The 14,704-nt window shown below is 36.8% G+C and overlaps 6 protein-coding genes across 6 annotated transcripts; 5 read left to right on the top strand and 1 right to left on the bottom strand.

Moving 5' to 3' along the window:
* Window positions 1-1,765: 1,765 nt before the first annotated feature.
* LOC139509348 (histone H3) lies at window positions 1,766-2,741 on the top strand. Its single transcript, XM_071296141.1, has one exon. The coding sequence runs from the start codon at window positions 2,218-2,220 to the stop codon at window positions 2,626-2,628; it is 411 nt and encodes a 136-aa protein (XP_071152242.1). The 5' UTR covers window positions 1,766-2,217; the 3' UTR covers window positions 2,629-2,741.
* Window positions 2,742-4,104: 1,363 nt separating this feature from the next.
* LOC139509346 (histone H4) lies at window positions 4,105-4,728 on the top strand. The gene has a single exon (XM_071296140.1). The coding sequence runs from the start codon at window positions 4,370-4,372 to the stop codon at window positions 4,679-4,681; it is 312 nt and encodes a 103-aa protein (XP_071152241.1). The 5' UTR covers window positions 4,105-4,369; the 3' UTR covers window positions 4,682-4,728.
* Window positions 4,729-7,501: 2,773 nt separating this feature from the next.
* LOC139509345 (histone H3) lies at window positions 7,502-8,479 on the top strand. The gene has a single exon (XM_071296139.1). It carries the CDS (start codon window positions 7,957-7,959, stop codon window positions 8,365-8,367), a length of 411 nt encoding a protein of 136 aa, XP_071152240.1. The 5' UTR covers window positions 7,502-7,956; the 3' UTR covers window positions 8,368-8,479.
* Window positions 8,480-9,844: 1,365 nt separating this feature from the next.
* LOC139509350 (histone H4) lies at window positions 9,845-10,468 on the top strand. Its single transcript, XM_071296143.1, has one exon. The coding sequence runs from the start codon at window positions 10,110-10,112 to the stop codon at window positions 10,419-10,421; it is 312 nt and encodes a 103-aa protein (XP_071152244.1). The 5' UTR covers window positions 9,845-10,109; the 3' UTR covers window positions 10,422-10,468.
* Window positions 10,469-11,212: 744 nt separating this feature from the next.
* LOC139509349 (histone H2B) lies at window positions 11,213-11,678 on the bottom strand. Its single transcript, XM_071296142.1, has one exon. It carries the CDS (start codon window positions 11,634-11,636, stop codon window positions 11,262-11,264), a length of 375 nt encoding a protein of 124 aa, XP_071152243.1. The 5' UTR covers window positions 11,637-11,678; the 3' UTR covers window positions 11,213-11,261.
* Window positions 11,679-13,277: 1,599 nt separating this feature from the next.
* LOC139509344 (histone H3) lies at window positions 13,278-14,254 on the top strand. Its single transcript, XM_071296138.1, has one exon. The coding sequence runs from the start codon at window positions 13,732-13,734 to the stop codon at window positions 14,140-14,142; it is 411 nt and encodes a 136-aa protein (XP_071152239.1). The 5' UTR covers window positions 13,278-13,731; the 3' UTR covers window positions 14,143-14,254.
* The last annotated feature ends 450 nt before the right edge of the window (window positions 14,255-14,704 follow it).

Genomic DNA, 14,704 nt, shown 5'->3' with positions numbered 1-14,704 from the left:
TCTCAAGACTTTGTAGATGTAGATAGCATAGGATTCACGTCTCTTCCTCCTCCTTTTCTTGTCACCGCCGGGTCTGGCAGTCTTTGCCTTGGTGACGGCCTTCTTGGCTCCTTTAGTTCCTACTTTGGTGGCATGTTACTGGTTTGATAATCAAATAAGTAATGGTGAAAAATTATTTTCAATTTGTTTATATACTGGGCAAAACGGATTGAAAGATTTTCTTGAACGCGAACCTCGGAGAGAGCACCCATAACATGTTGAATGTTCGGTAGCCTAACTGCCCGCAGAGAGCTTCGTTCTGATTGGTGTATAATAAAAACATCGTTCATCCGTTTAGTGGGTATATAAGCTAAATTTTAAAGAAAAATTGTATCACTTTACTCAGTGTCGATCAACCAAATAGAACAAAATGTCAGGACGAGGAAAAGGAGGAAAAGCAAAAGCAAAGGCAAAGTCTAGGTCATCCCGTGCCGGACTTCAGTTCCCAGTCGGTCGTATCCACAGACTTTTGAGGAAAGGAAACTATGCCGAGAGAGTTGGTGCCGGTGCACCAGTGTACTCGCAGCTGTCCTAGAATACTTAGCAGCTGAAGTATTGGAGTTGGCAGGAAACGCCGCTCGTGACAACAAGAAGAGCAGAATCATTCCCCGTCATCTCCAGTTGGCCATCAGAAACGACGAAGAGTTGAACAAACTCTTGTCTGGTGTCACCATTGCCCAGGGAGGTGTTCTACCAAACATCCAGGCTGTACTTCTACCAAAGAAGACCCAGAAAGCTGCCAAGTAAAAAGTGGATATATCAGATTACTCACTTAACAACGGCCCTTTTCAGGGCCACCAATATTTTTCAAAAAGAGTCTAAAATTGTTGTACATCTTAGTAATACTTTATTCCCCATACATAATTAAAAAAAATATATTCTACTACATAACAAATAAAAAATGTCTAAAATATAGATGTCCCTTCTTCCGTGATTCTTCTTTTCTTCTCTCTCTAACGCATCCCATTTTAAGTACAGTTCTTATAGCATAACACTAAGTCTAGTAACTTTTTCAGTCTTCTTCATCAGAACATTTATTGTCGTACTTTCTGACTCTTTGAACCCACTAGTAGCTCAGTTAAATCATATAAAGTTTGTCGGGGGAAAAAAAACACTGATAGTATTTATATTTAATACTAGTCTGCTCTCTTCTTTCTCTCTCTTGGTTATTGATGCGAGCATGCTTAGATTCATCTGAGAAGGTGTGTGTTTTTTTATTATTATAATTTATTTATAGTTTTTGTTAACAGTATCTCTTTCGTCAACACTTTTATATATGATATGTACTTTCCATTCTTTTCCTTTTTCCATTTTTTTCAGCATCTCTCTCTCTCTCTCTCTCTCTCTCTCTCTCTCTCTCTCTCTCTCTCTCTCTCTCTCTCTCTCTCTCTCTCTCTCTCTCTCTCTCTCTCTCTCTCTCTCTCTCTCTCTCTCTCTATCTATCTCTCTCTCTCTCTCTGTCTTTCTGTCTTTATTTATTTATTTATTTATTTATTTATTTATTTATTGTTTGTGTATTAAAGATGTGGAATCGATGTAAGCACACCGACAATCAGACAATGTGACAAATGTGCCAAGCCCAAACGAAAATCATACCACATCTTCTTTTTTTATATTAAATATACATAAATATGACATAATACAACAATAAAGAAACTCAGCCGATCCGTACAATGTCATGTCGGGAATGTGTAATTCCATTTGTTTCTGTTTTTGCATTAGATTTCGCTTTGTTAGTGTTCAAACTGCATTTTATTTTTATTTTTTCCTGTTTTATTTTTCTTTCCTTTCCTTAATGTTTCTGCATGTATTTTGACCTTTTTTCATTATTATTTTTTTCTTCTTCAGATTTATCATATTGAAACCGTGACACTAATTTACTATTGTTGAGCAATGATTGATGATCAGAAACTGTAATTTTGAATGAAAAAAAGGGGGCATTTTTACTGTCAGCTTGGGTTGAGCAGTTTTTCAGTAAAAAATGGATTGAAAACTGTCAAAGTCCCTTACAAATCAGTCCAATCAGATTTAAGATATGCGGACCAATCAACGCCAGCTTTATGTAAGTGGTGATCCAATCGTCACCGTGATTTCAATCCTCCCGGCAAGCACAAAAACACATTCACCGAAATTTTCAAGTATTCTTTCTGTAGCAAATCGTCCACAGAGCTAATAATCATGGCACGAACAAAGCAAACTGCACGTAAATCCACCGGAGGTAAAGCTCCAAGAAAACAACTTGCCACCAAGGCCGCCCGTAAGAGCGCACCTGCAACCGGTGGAGTCAAGAAACCACATAGATACAGGCCAGGAACAGTCGCTCTCCGAGAAATCAGGAGATACCAGAAGAGCACAGAGCTCCTCATCAGGAAACTCCCCTTCCAGAGATTAGTCCGTGAAATCGCCCAGGACTTCAAAACTGATCTCCGATTCCAGAGTTCAGCCGTCATGGCCCTACAGGAAGCCAGCGAAGCCTACTTGGTCGGTCTCTTCGAGGATACCAACTTGTGCGCAATTCACGCCAAGAGAGTAACCATCATGCCAAAGGATATCCAATTGGCCCGAAGAATCCGTGGAGAACGTGCTTAAGAAGTGTGATTTTTTTCACCAAAACATAACGGCCCTTTTCAGGGCCACCAATATTTTTCAAAAAGAATCTATAAATTGTTGTACATGAAAATTAGAAACATAGCTGAACCCCTCTTTTCCCCATCTCTCTCTCTCTTTTATTTCTTCTTGTTGAATCCATCTATATGCAAAGCAATACATAGACAAAAAATAAATTTTATGAAATATATACACACAAGTCTCATCACAAAAAAAAGGGGGGTGTTTGTTTATCATGGTACATGTATGTCCTTGTGTGTAGAATATTAAATAGTACATTATATAAAAAAAAGATCAACATATGAATGTTTCTATCTGTTCTTCTGTTCTTTTCTTTTCTTCGCTTGTTTTGTCTTGTCTTCTTTTGATGTATTATTTACACCAGGAGTCTAGACCAAAGAAAGAGAACCACCAACTGGCCAAAATATAACCTTTTTTTTTTTAAGTTAGAGTGTAAATATCTTGTATAATTCATTAATTTGAATATTTCTTTTAGAAAAGCTGATATTACAGGGTACTTTTATCAAAAATTTAGAGCTCTTTTTCAGTCAGAATTGTAAAGAAAATTTTTATCATGTATGTAGTAATATATTTTGTCCACTTTAGAGTCTTGTCTTGCTGCTAGTTTACAAAATCATGAAATTTCTATTTAAATTAATATAATTTCGGTACGGGTCCAAGTAGTCCCCACAAAATTTCACTGTAGGAAGTCCATGTAAGCATATATCTTGCACTTATAAGCTTTTTTATATGATAAAAAGTAGTTTTCAGACTTATTATAAACTTTTCTGGCTAAAAGATGTCTTCAGAATAGTAAGTACATGTGTGCGCATTAACATTTTTATTGGATTGGCTGATGAAATTGTCATCGTCATACTGTGGATAAATATAGAATGGCGTTTAAAAATAAAACTGAAAGGAAGATGCACACATAAGAAGTTTTACCCGCAGTCAGGGGCATCTCTTTTCTTCACTGTAATACCTAAAAGAAAAAAATCTTTAATAGTAATAACAATAACAGTTTTATTCATACATTCTCTCATTTATGATCTGAAGTACCTGCAGCAGATCTTTGATGGATGGCAAGCACAGCTTTGACAGATGATGTTGAGTTATGAAAGACAGGTAGAAAACTGCAAGCATGTAAAATCCTGTGATGTATCCAATTTCTGGGTACATCAAGTAGACAAATAGATAACCAGTATTCCTAGATATGTCTGTGAGGTTTTTTTTTTCCCAACTAAATTCCATTCCATTAAGTTGAAATGTGTATTGACATTGAATGAAAATATCTGTTCAGAGAAAGCAAATAATTATCTTTATAATTTTGACTGTCTAAAGTGATTTTCATTTATCATTTATTTATCATACTTTTCTATCTTAAAATGAAAACTTTTCCACATTTTGGAACTTTTTTTTTGTCTCCTTCAGTCATTTTTATTCCGATTGAAAGTTTTTTTCTGTTCAATAATAGTTTTTTCTTAAAAATTTACTGTCTGATATGAATTATTATATTTTTCAGACCTAGAATGAAAAAGTGGATTGAAAGTGTACACAGTTTAAGGCAGTACGGAGTTACCTCCCGGAATAAAACAACGTAAGCCAATCAGACAACAGTTAACTGAAAATGTGTGATACTTCTTTTACGGCCGCGTTGGTGATATATAAAGAGTCGCTGTTAGACGGAAAGTATTATTTAACTAATCACCACAAATAGTTAAACATGTCAGGCAGAGGAAAAGGAGGTAAAGGTCTAGGAAAAGGAGGCGCCAAGCGTCACAGGAAGGTGTTGCGTGATAACATCCAAGGTATCACCAAGCCAGCCATCCGTCGTTTAGCAAGAAGAGGTGGAGTAAAACGTATATCTGGACTCATCTATGAGGAAACCCGCGGTGTCCTTAAAGTTTTCTTGGAAAATGTCATCCGTGATGCTGTCACATACACAGAGCACGCCAAGAGGAAGACTGTCACTGCCATGGATGTTGTCTACGCTTTGAAACGTCAAGGACGTACCTTGTACGGATTCGGAGGTTAAACAGCCACCCGGCTAATATCAACAACGGCCCTTTTCAGGGCCACCAACATTTTTCAAAAAGAATCTTAGATTTGTTGTACATCGTTTTAAGCTAAATCTTGAAATCAAAGCTTGCTCCCACTTCTATTCTTTTCTGTAATGTTCATGAATTTTTCAACCGTTTTCTTGTTTTCCCTGATCCTGATCCGCAACTATTTTCTCTCTCTCTCGTTATCCCCCCCCCCCCCTTTTTTTTTAATATCTGGCTTTCTTTTTAATTAACTTCCTTACTCTTACTCTTGTATTTATTTGAGAATTTATATTTCTGAAGGTTTATGAATACGTTCAAAGATCAACAAGTCCGTGCATTTGCCTACATGAAGAGAGAAAATTTCAAAACAAATGCACGGACTTTTACACACAAAATCTGTAGATTCTGTTATATTCAATTATAAAGTTTTTGCGTGGTTTAAGATTAGGTAATGTTCTTGTTTCCGTGTAAAATAATTCTCGCAATATTTTTTTTCTCCCGAAAAGCAAAAGAAATCGTAAATTTATCAACTCTATTAATTGGAATGAAAGCACTGTTTTGTTCTTCATGATTTATGTATTTACGCTTTGCAGTTTTGACAAATTAAATACTACAGAATGAGTGAAATACACGTATATTTGTTATACAGATAGAAAGAAGAGAAAAGTAACCATATACTATTGAAATAGTTTGAAAGTAGTTATAGCTGGGGGTTGGGATTTATAGCTTTGTTTAGAAGTTTGACATGATGTACAACAAATGTAAATTCTTTTTGAAAAATGTTGGTGGCCCTGAAAAGGGCCGTTTGTGAAGTTATAAACTTCAGACTGTTTACTTGCTGCTGGTGTATTTGGTGACGGCTTTGGTACCTTCACTGACAGCGTGCTTGGCCAATTCTCCGGGTAAGAGAAGACGGACAGCGGTCTGGATCTCCCGGGATGTGATGGTAGATCTTTTGTTGTAGTGTGCCAATCGGGAAGCCTCTGCTGCGATTCTCTCGAATATATCGTTGACGAAGCTGTTCATGATGGACATTGCCTTTGAGGACACTCCGGTGTCGGGGTGAACTTGTCTCAAGACTTTGTAGATGTAGATAGCATAGGATTCACGTCTCTTCCTCCTCCTTTTCTTGTCACCGCCGGGTCTGGCAGTCTTTGCCTTGGTGACGGCCTTCTTGGCTCCTTTAGTTCCTACTTTGGGTGGCATGTTACTGGTTTGATAATCAAATAAGTAATGGTGAAAAATTATTTTCAATTTGTTTATATACTGGGCAAAACGGATTGAAAGATTTTCTTGAACGCGAACCTCGGAGAGAGCACCCATAACATGTTGAATGTTCGGTAGCCTAACTGCCCGCAGAGAGCTTCGTTCTGATTGGTGTATAATAAAAACATCGTTCAATCCGTTTAGTGGGTATATAAGCTAAATTTTAAAGAAAAATTGTATCACTTTACTCAGTGTCGATCAACCAAATAGAACAAAATGTCAGGACGAGGAAAAGGAGGAAAAGCAAAAGCAAAGGCAAAGTCTAGGTCATCCCGTGCCGGACTTCAGTTCCCAGTCGGTCGTATCCACAGACTTTTGAGGAAAGGAAACTATGCCGAGAGAGTTGGTGCCGGTGCACCAGTGTACCTCGCAGCTGTCCTAGAATACTTAGCAGCTGAAGTATTGGAGTTGGCAGGAAACGCCGCTCGTGACAACAAGAAGAGCAGAATCATTCCCCGTCATCTCCAGTTGGCCATCAGAAACGACGAAGAGTTGAACAAACTCTTGTCTGGTGTCACCATTGCCCAGGGAGGTGTTCTACCAAACATCCAGGCTGTACTTCTACCAAAGAAGACCCAGAAAGCTGCCAAGTAAAAAGTGGATATATCAGATTACTCACTTAACAACGGCCCTTTTCAGGGCCACCAATATTTTTCAAAAAGAGTCTAAAATTGTTGTACATCTTAGTAATACTTTATTCCCCATACATAATTAAAAAAAATATATTCTACTACATAACAAATAAAAAATGTCTAAAATATAGATGTCCCTTCTTCCGTGATTCTTCTTTTCTTCTCTCTCTAACGCATCCCATTTTAAGTACAGTTCTTATAGCATAACACTAAGTCTAGTAACTTTTTCAGTCTTCTTCATCAGAACATTTATTGTCGTACTTTCTGACTCTTTGAACCCACTAGTAGCTCAGTTAAATCATATAAAGTTTGTCGGGGGAAAAAAAACACTGATAGTATTTATATTTAATACTAGTCTGCTCTCTTCTTTCTCTCTCTTGGTTATTGATGCGAGCATGCTTAGATTCATCTGAGAAGGTGTGTGTTTTTTTATTATTATAATTTATTTATAGTTTTTGTTAACAGTATCTCTTTCGTCAACACTTTTATATATGATATGTACTTTCCATTCTTTTCCTTTTTCCATTTTTTTCAGCATCTCTCTCTCTCTCTCTCTCTCTCTCTCTCTCTCTCTCTCTCTCTCTCTCTCTCTCTCTCTCTCTCTCTCTCTCTCTCTCTCTCTCTCTATCTATCTCTCTCTCTCTCTCTGTCTTTCTGTCTTTATTTATTTATTTATTTATTTATTTATTTATTTATTGTTTGTGTATTAAAGATGTGGAATCGATGTAAGCACACCGACAATCAGACAATGTGACAAATGTGCCAAGCCCAAACGAAAATCATACCACATCTTCTTTTTTTATATTAAATATACATAAATATGACATAATACAACAATAAAGAAACTCAGCCGATCCGTACAATGTCATGTCGGGAATGTGTAATTCCATTTGTTTCTGTTTTTGCATTAGATTTCGCTTTGTTAGTGTTCAAACTGCATTTTATTTTTATTTTTTCCTGTTTTATTTTTCTTTCCTTTCCTTAATGTTTCTGCATGTATTTTGACCTTTTTTCATTATTATTTTTTTCTTCTTCAGATTTATCATATTGAAACCGTGACACTAATTTACTATTGTTGAGCAATGATTGATGATCAGAAACTGTAATTTTGAATGAAAAAAAGGGGGCATTTTTACTGTCAGCTTGGGTTGAGCAGTTTTTCAGTAAAAAATGGATTGAAAACTGTCAAAGTCCCTTACAAATCAGTCCAATCAGATTTAAGATATGCGGACCAATCAACGCCAGCTTTATGTAAGTGGTGATCCAATCGTCACCGTGATTTCAATCCTCCCGGCAAGCACAAAAACACATTCACCGAAATTTTCAAGTATTCTTTCTGTAGCAAATCGTCCACAGAGCTAATAATCATGGCACGAACAAAGCAAACTGCACGTAAATCCACCGGAGGTAAAGCTCCAAGAAAACAACTTGCCACCAAGGCCGCCCGTAAGAGCGCACCTGCAACCGGTGGAGTCAAGAAACCACATAGATACAGGCCAGGAACAGTCGCTCTCCGAGAAATCAGGAGATACCAGAAGAGCACAGAGCTCCTCATCAGGAAACTCCCCTTCCAGAGATTAGTCCGTGAAATCGCCCAGGACTTCAAAACTGATCTCCGATTCCAGAGTTCAGCCGTCATGGCCCTACAGGAAGCCAGCGAAGCCTACTTGGTCGGTCTCTTCGAGGATACCAACTTGTGCGCAATTCACGCCAAGAGAGTAACCATCATGCCAAAGGATATCCAATTGGCCCGAAGAATCCGTGGAGAACGTGCTTAAGAAGTGTGATTTTTTTCACCAAAACATAACGGCCCTTTTCAGGGCCACCAATATTTTTCAAAAAGAATCTATAAATTGTTGTACATGAAAATTAGAAACATAGCTGAACCCCTCTTTTCCCCATCTCTCTCTCTCTTTTATTTCTTCTTGTTGAATCCATCTATATGCAAAGCAATACATAGACAAAAAATAAATTTTATGAAATATATACACACAAGTCTCATCACAAAAAAAAAGGGGGGTGTTTGTTTATCATGGTACATGTATGTCCTTGTGTGTAGAATATTAAATAGTACATTATATAAAAAAAAGATCAACATATGAATGTTTCTATCTGTTCTTCTGTTCTTTTCTTTTCTTCGCTTGTTTTGTCTTGTCTTCTTTTGATGTATTATTTACACCAGGAGTCTAGACCAAAGAAAGAGAACCACCAACTGGCCAAAATATAACCTTTTTTTTTTTAAGTTAGAGTGTAAATATCTTGTATAATTCATTAATTTGAATATTTCTTTTAGAAAAGCTGATATTACAGGGTACTTTTATCAAAAATTTAGAGCTCTTTTTCAGTCAGAATTGTAAAGAAAATTTTTATCATGTATGTAGTAATATATTTTGTCCACTTTAGAGTCTTGTCTTGCTGCTAGTTTACAAAATCATGAAATTTCTATTTAAATTAATATAATTTCGGTACGGGTCCAAGTAGTCCCCACAAAATTTCACTGTAGGAAGTCCATGTAAGCATATATCTTGCACTTATAAGCTTTTTTATATGATAAAAAGTAGTTTTCAGACTTATTATAAACTTTTCTGGCTAAAAGATGTCTTCAGAATAGTAAGTACATGTGTGCGCATTAACATTTTTATTGGATTGGCTGATGAAATTGTCATCGTCATACTGTGGATAAATATAGAATGGCGTTTAAAAATAAAACTGAAAGGAAGATGCACACATAAGAAGTTTTACCCGCAGTCAGGGGCATCTCTTTTCTTCACTGTAATACCTAAAAGAAAAAAATCTTTAATAGTAATAACAATAACAGTTTTATTCATACATTCTCTCATTTATGATCTGAAGTACCTGCAGCAGATCTTTGATGGATGGCAAGCACAGCTTTGACAGATGATGTTGAGTTATGAAAGACAGGTAGAAAACTGCAAGCATGTAAAATCCTGTGATGTATCCAATTTCTGGGTACATCAAGTAGACAAATAGATAACCAGTATTCCTAGATATGTCTGTGAGGTTTTTTTTTTCCCAACTAAATTCCATTCCATTAAGTTGAAATGTGTATTGACATTGAATGAAAATATCTGTTCAGAGAAAGCAAATAATTATCTTTATAATTTTGACTGTCTAAAGTGATTTTCATTTATCATTTATTTATCATACTTTTCTATCTTAAAATGAAAACTTTTCCACATTTTGGAACTTTTTTTTTGTCTCCTTCAGTCATTTTTATTCCGATTGAAAGTTTTTTTCTGTTCAATAATAGTTTTTTCTTAAAAATTTACTGTCTGATATGAATTATTATATTTTTCAGACCTAGAATGAAAAAGTGGATTGAAAGTGTACACAGTTTAAGGCAGTACGGAGTTACCTCCCGGAATAAAACAACGTAAGCCAATCAGACAACAGTTAACTGAAAATGTGTGATACTTCTTTTACGGCCGCGTTGGTGATATATAAAGAGTCGCTGTTAGACGGAAAGTATTATTTAACTAATCACCACAAATAGTTAAACATGTCAGGCAGAGGAAAAGGAGGTAAAGGTCTAGGAAAAGGAGGCGCCAAGCGTCACAGGAAGGTGTTGCGTGATAACATCCAAGGTATCACCAAGCCAGCCATCCGTCGTTTAGCAAGAAGAGGTGGAGTAAAACGTATATCTGGACTCATCTATGAGGAAACCCGCGGTGTCCTTAAAGTTTTCTTGGAAAATGTCATCCGTGATGCTGTCACATACACAGAGCACGCCAAGAGGAAGACTGTCACTGCCATGGATGTTGTCTACGCTTTGAAACGTCAAGGACGTACCTTGTACGGATTCGGAGGTTAAACAGCCACCCGGCTAATATCAACAACGGCCCTTTTCAGGGCCACCAACATTTTTCAAAAAGAATCTTAGATTTGTTGTACATCGTTTTAAGCTAAATCTTGAAATCAAAGCTTGCTCCCACTTCTATTCTTTTCTGTAATGTTCATGAATTTTTCAACCGTTTTCTTGTTTTCCCTGATCCTGATCCGCAACTATTTTCTCTCTCTCTCGTTATCCCCCCCCCCCCTTTTTTTTTAATATCTGGCTTTCTTTTTAATTAACTTCCTTACTCTTACTCTTGTATTTATTTGAGAATTTATATTTCTGAAGGTTTATGAATACGTTCAAAGATCAACAAGTCCGTGCATTTGCCTACATGAAGAGAGAAAATTTCAAAACAAATGCACGGACTTTTACACACAAAATCTGTAGATTCTGTTATATTCAATTATAAAGTTTTTGCGTGGTTTAAGATTAGGTAATGTTCTTGTTTCCGTGTAAAATAATTCTCGCAATATTTTTTTTCTCCCGAAAAGCAAAAGAAATCGTAAATTTATCAACTCTATTAATTGGAATGAAAGCACTGTTTTGTTCTTCATGATTTATGTATTTACGCTTTGCAGTTTTGACAAATTAAATACTACAGAATGAGTGAAATACACGTATATTTGTTATACAGATAGAAAGAAGAGAAAAGTAACCATATACTATTGAAATAGTTTGAAAGTAGTTATAGCTGGGGGTTGGGATTTATAGCTTTGTTTAGAAGTTTGACATGATGTACAACAAATGTAAATTCTTTTTGAAAAATGTTGGTGGCCCTGAAAAGGGCCGTTTGTGAAGTTATAAACTTCAGACTGTTTACTTGCTGCTGGTGTATTTGGTGACGGCTTTGGTACCTTCACTGACAGCGTGCTTGGCCAATTCTCCGGGTAAGAGAAGACGGACAGCGGTCTGGATCTCCCGGGATGTGATGGTAGATCTTTTGTTGTAGTGTGCCAATCGGGAAGCCTCTGCTGCGATTCTCTCGAATATATCGTTGACGAAGCTGTTCATGATGGACATTGCCTTTGAGGACACTCCGGTGTCGGGGTGAACTTGTCTCAAGACTTTGTAGATGTAGATAGCATAGGATTCACGTCTCTTCCTCCTCCTTTTCTTGTCACCGCCGGGTCTGGCAGTCTTTGCCTTGGTGACGGCCTTCTTGGCTCCTTTAGTTCCTACTTTGGGTGGCATGTTACTGGTTTGATAATCAAATAAGTAATGGTGAAAAATTATTTTCAATTTGTTTATATACTGGGCAAAACGGATTGAAAGATTTTCTTGAACGCGAACCTCGGAGAGAGCACCCATAACATGTTGAATGTTCGGTAGCCTAACTGCCCGCAGAGAGCTTCGTTCTGATTGGTGTATAATAAAAACATCGTTCAATCCGTTTAGTGGGTATATAAGCTAAATTTTAAAGAAAAATTGTATCACTTTACTCAGTGTCGATCAACCAAATAGAACAAAATGTCAGGACGAGGAAAAGGAGGAAAAGCAAAAGCAAAGGCAAAGTCTAGGTCATCCCGTGCCGGACTTCAGTTCCCAGTCGGTCGTATCCACAGACTTTTGAGGAAAGGAAACTATGCCGAGAGAGTTGGTGCCGGTGCACCAGTGTACCTCGCAGCTGTCCTAGAATACTTAGCAGCTGAAGTATTGGAGTTGGCAGGAAACGCCGCTCGTGACAACAAGAAGAGCAGAATCATTCCCCGTCATCTCCAGTTGGCCATCAGAAACGACGAAGAGTTGAACAAACTCTTGTCTGGTGTCACCATTGCCCAGGGAGGTGTTCTACCAAACATCCAGGCTGTACTTCTACCAAAGAAGACCCAGAAAGCTGCCAAGTAAAAAGTGGATATATCAGATTACTCACTTAACAACGGCCCTTTTCAGGGCCACCAATATTTTTCAAAAAGAGTCTAAAATTGTTGTACATCTTAGTAATACTTTATTCCCCATACATAATTAAAAAAAATATATTCTACTACATAACAAATAAAAAATGTCTAAAATATAGATGTCCCTTCTTCCGTGATTCTTCTTTTCTTCTCTCTCTAACGCATCCCATTTTAAGTACAGTTCTTATAGCATAACACTAAGTCTAGTAACTTTTTCAGTCTTCTTCATCAGAACATTTATTGTCGTACTTTCTGACTCTTTGAACCCACTAGTAGCTCAGTTAAATCATATAAAGTTTGTCGGGGGAAAAAAAACACTGATAGTATTTATATTTAATACTAGTCTGCTCTCTTCTTTCTCTCTCTTGGTTATTGATGCGAGCATGCTTAGATTCATCTGAGAAGGTGTGTGTTTTTTTATTATTATAATTTATTTATAGTTTTTGTTAACAGTATCTCTTTCGTCAACACTTTTATATATGATATGTACTTTCCATTCTTTTCCTTTTTCCATTTTTTTCAGCATCTCTCTCTCTCTCTCTCTCTCTCTCTCTCTCTCTCTCTCTCTCTCTCTCTCTCTCTCTCTCTCTCTCTCTCTCTCTCTCTCTCTCTCTCTCTCTCTCTCTCTCTCTCTCTCTCTCTCTCTCTCTATCTATCTCTCTCTCTCTCTCTGTCTTTCTGTCTTTATTTATTTATTTATTTATTTATTTATTTATTTATTGTTTGTGTATTAAAGATGTGGAATCGATGTAAGCACACCGACAATCAGACAATGTGACAAATGTGCCAAGCCCAAACGAAAATCATACCACATCTTCTTTTTTTATATTAAATATACATAAATATGACATAATACAACAATAAAGAAACTCAGCCGATCCGTACAATGTCATGTCGGGAATGTGTAATTCCATTTGTTTCTGTTTTTGCATTAGATTTCGCTTTGTTAGTGTTCAAACTGCATTTTATTTTTATTTTTTCCTGTTTTATTTTTCTTTCCTTTCCTTAATGTTTCTGCATGTATTTTGACCTTTTTTCATTATTATTTTTTTCTTCTTCAGATTTATCATATTGAAACCGTGACACTAATTTACTATTGTTGAGCAATGATTGATGATCAGAAACTGTAATTTTGAATGAAAAAAAGGGGGCATTTTTACTGTCAGCTTGGGTTGAGCAGTTTTTCAGTAAAAAATGGATTGAAAACTGTCAAAGTCCCTTACAAATCAGTCCAATCAGATTTAAGATATGCGGACCAATCAACGCCAGCTTTATGTAAGTGGTGATCCAATCGTCACCGTGATTTCAATCCTCCCGGCAAGCACAAAAACACATTCACCGAAATTTTCAAGTATTCTTTCTGTAGCAAATCGTCCACAGAGCTAATAATCATGGCACGAACAAAGCAAACTGCACGTAAATCCACCGGAGGTAAAGCTCCAAGAAAACAACTTGCCACCAAGGCCGCCCGTAAGAGCGCACCTGCAACCGGTGGAGTCAAGAAACCACATAGATACAGGCCAGGAACAGTCGCTCTCCGAGAAATCAGGAGATACCAGAAGAGCACAGAGCTCCTCATCAGGAAACTCCCCTTCCAGAGATTAGTCCGTGAAATCGCCCAGGACTTCAAAACTGATCTCCGATTCCAGAGTTCAGCCGTCATGGCCCTACAGGAAGCCAGCGAAGCCTACTTGGTCGGTCTCTTCGAGGATACCAACTTGTGCGCAATTCACGCCAAGAGAGTAACCATCATGCCAAAGGATATCCAATTGGCCCGAAGAATCCGTGGAGAACGTGCTTAAGAAGTGTGATTTTTTTCACCAAAACATAACGGCCCTTTTCAGGGCCACCAATATTTTTCAAAAAGAATCTATAAATTGTTGTACATGAAAATTAGAAACATAGCTGAACCCCTCTTTTCCCCATCTCTCTCTCTCTTTTATTTCTTCTTGTTGAATCCATCTATATGCAAAGCAATACATAGACAAAAAATAAATTTTATGAAATATATACACACAAGTCTCATCACAAAAAAAAAGGGGGGTGTTTGTTTATCATGGTACATGTATGTCCTTGTGTGTAGAATATTAAATAGTACATTATATAAAAAAAAGATCAACATATGAATGTTTCTATCTGTTCTTCTGTTCTTTTCTTTTCTTCGCTTGTTTTGTCTTGTCTTCTTTTGATGTATTATTTACACCAGGAGTCTAGACCAAAGAAAGAGAACCACCAACTGGCCAAAATATAACCTTTTTTTTTTTAAGTTAGAGTGTAAATATCTTGTATAATTCATTAATTTGAATATTTCTTTTAGAAAAGCTGATATTACAGGGTACTTTTATCAAAAATTTAGAGCTCTTT

The sequence above is a fragment of the Mytilus edulis genome, unplaced genomic scaffold, assembly GCF_963676685.1.
Source record: "Mytilus edulis unplaced genomic scaffold, xbMytEdul2.2 SCAFFOLD_1794, whole genome shotgun sequence".
In the NCBI taxonomy this organism is placed as follows: Eukaryota; Metazoa; Mollusca; class Bivalvia; order Mytilida; family Mytilidae; genus Mytilus; species Mytilus edulis.
The sequence above is the reverse complement of the archived record's forward strand: the minus strand, read 5'-3'. Positions and strand labels throughout refer to the sequence as shown.

Coding starts and splice junctions, on each gene's coding strand:
- LOC139509348 (XM_071296141.1), top strand. CDS start 2,218: ATGGCACGAACAAAGCAAACTGCACGTAAATCCACCGGAGGTAAAGCT.
- LOC139509346 (XM_071296140.1), top strand. CDS start 4,370: ATGTCAGGCAGAGGAAAAGGAGGTAAAGGTCTAGGAAAAGGAGGCGCC.
- LOC139509345 (XM_071296139.1), top strand. CDS start 7,957: ATGGCACGAACAAAGCAAACTGCACGTAAATCCACCGGAGGTAAAGCT.
- LOC139509350 (XM_071296143.1), top strand. CDS start 10,110: ATGTCAGGCAGAGGAAAAGGAGGTAAAGGTCTAGGAAAAGGAGGCGCC.
- LOC139509349 (XM_071296142.1), bottom strand. CDS start 11,636: ATGCCACCCAAAGTAGGAACTAAAGGAGCCAAGAAGGCCGTCACCAAG.
- LOC139509344 (XM_071296138.1), top strand. CDS start 13,732: ATGGCACGAACAAAGCAAACTGCACGTAAATCCACCGGAGGTAAAGCT.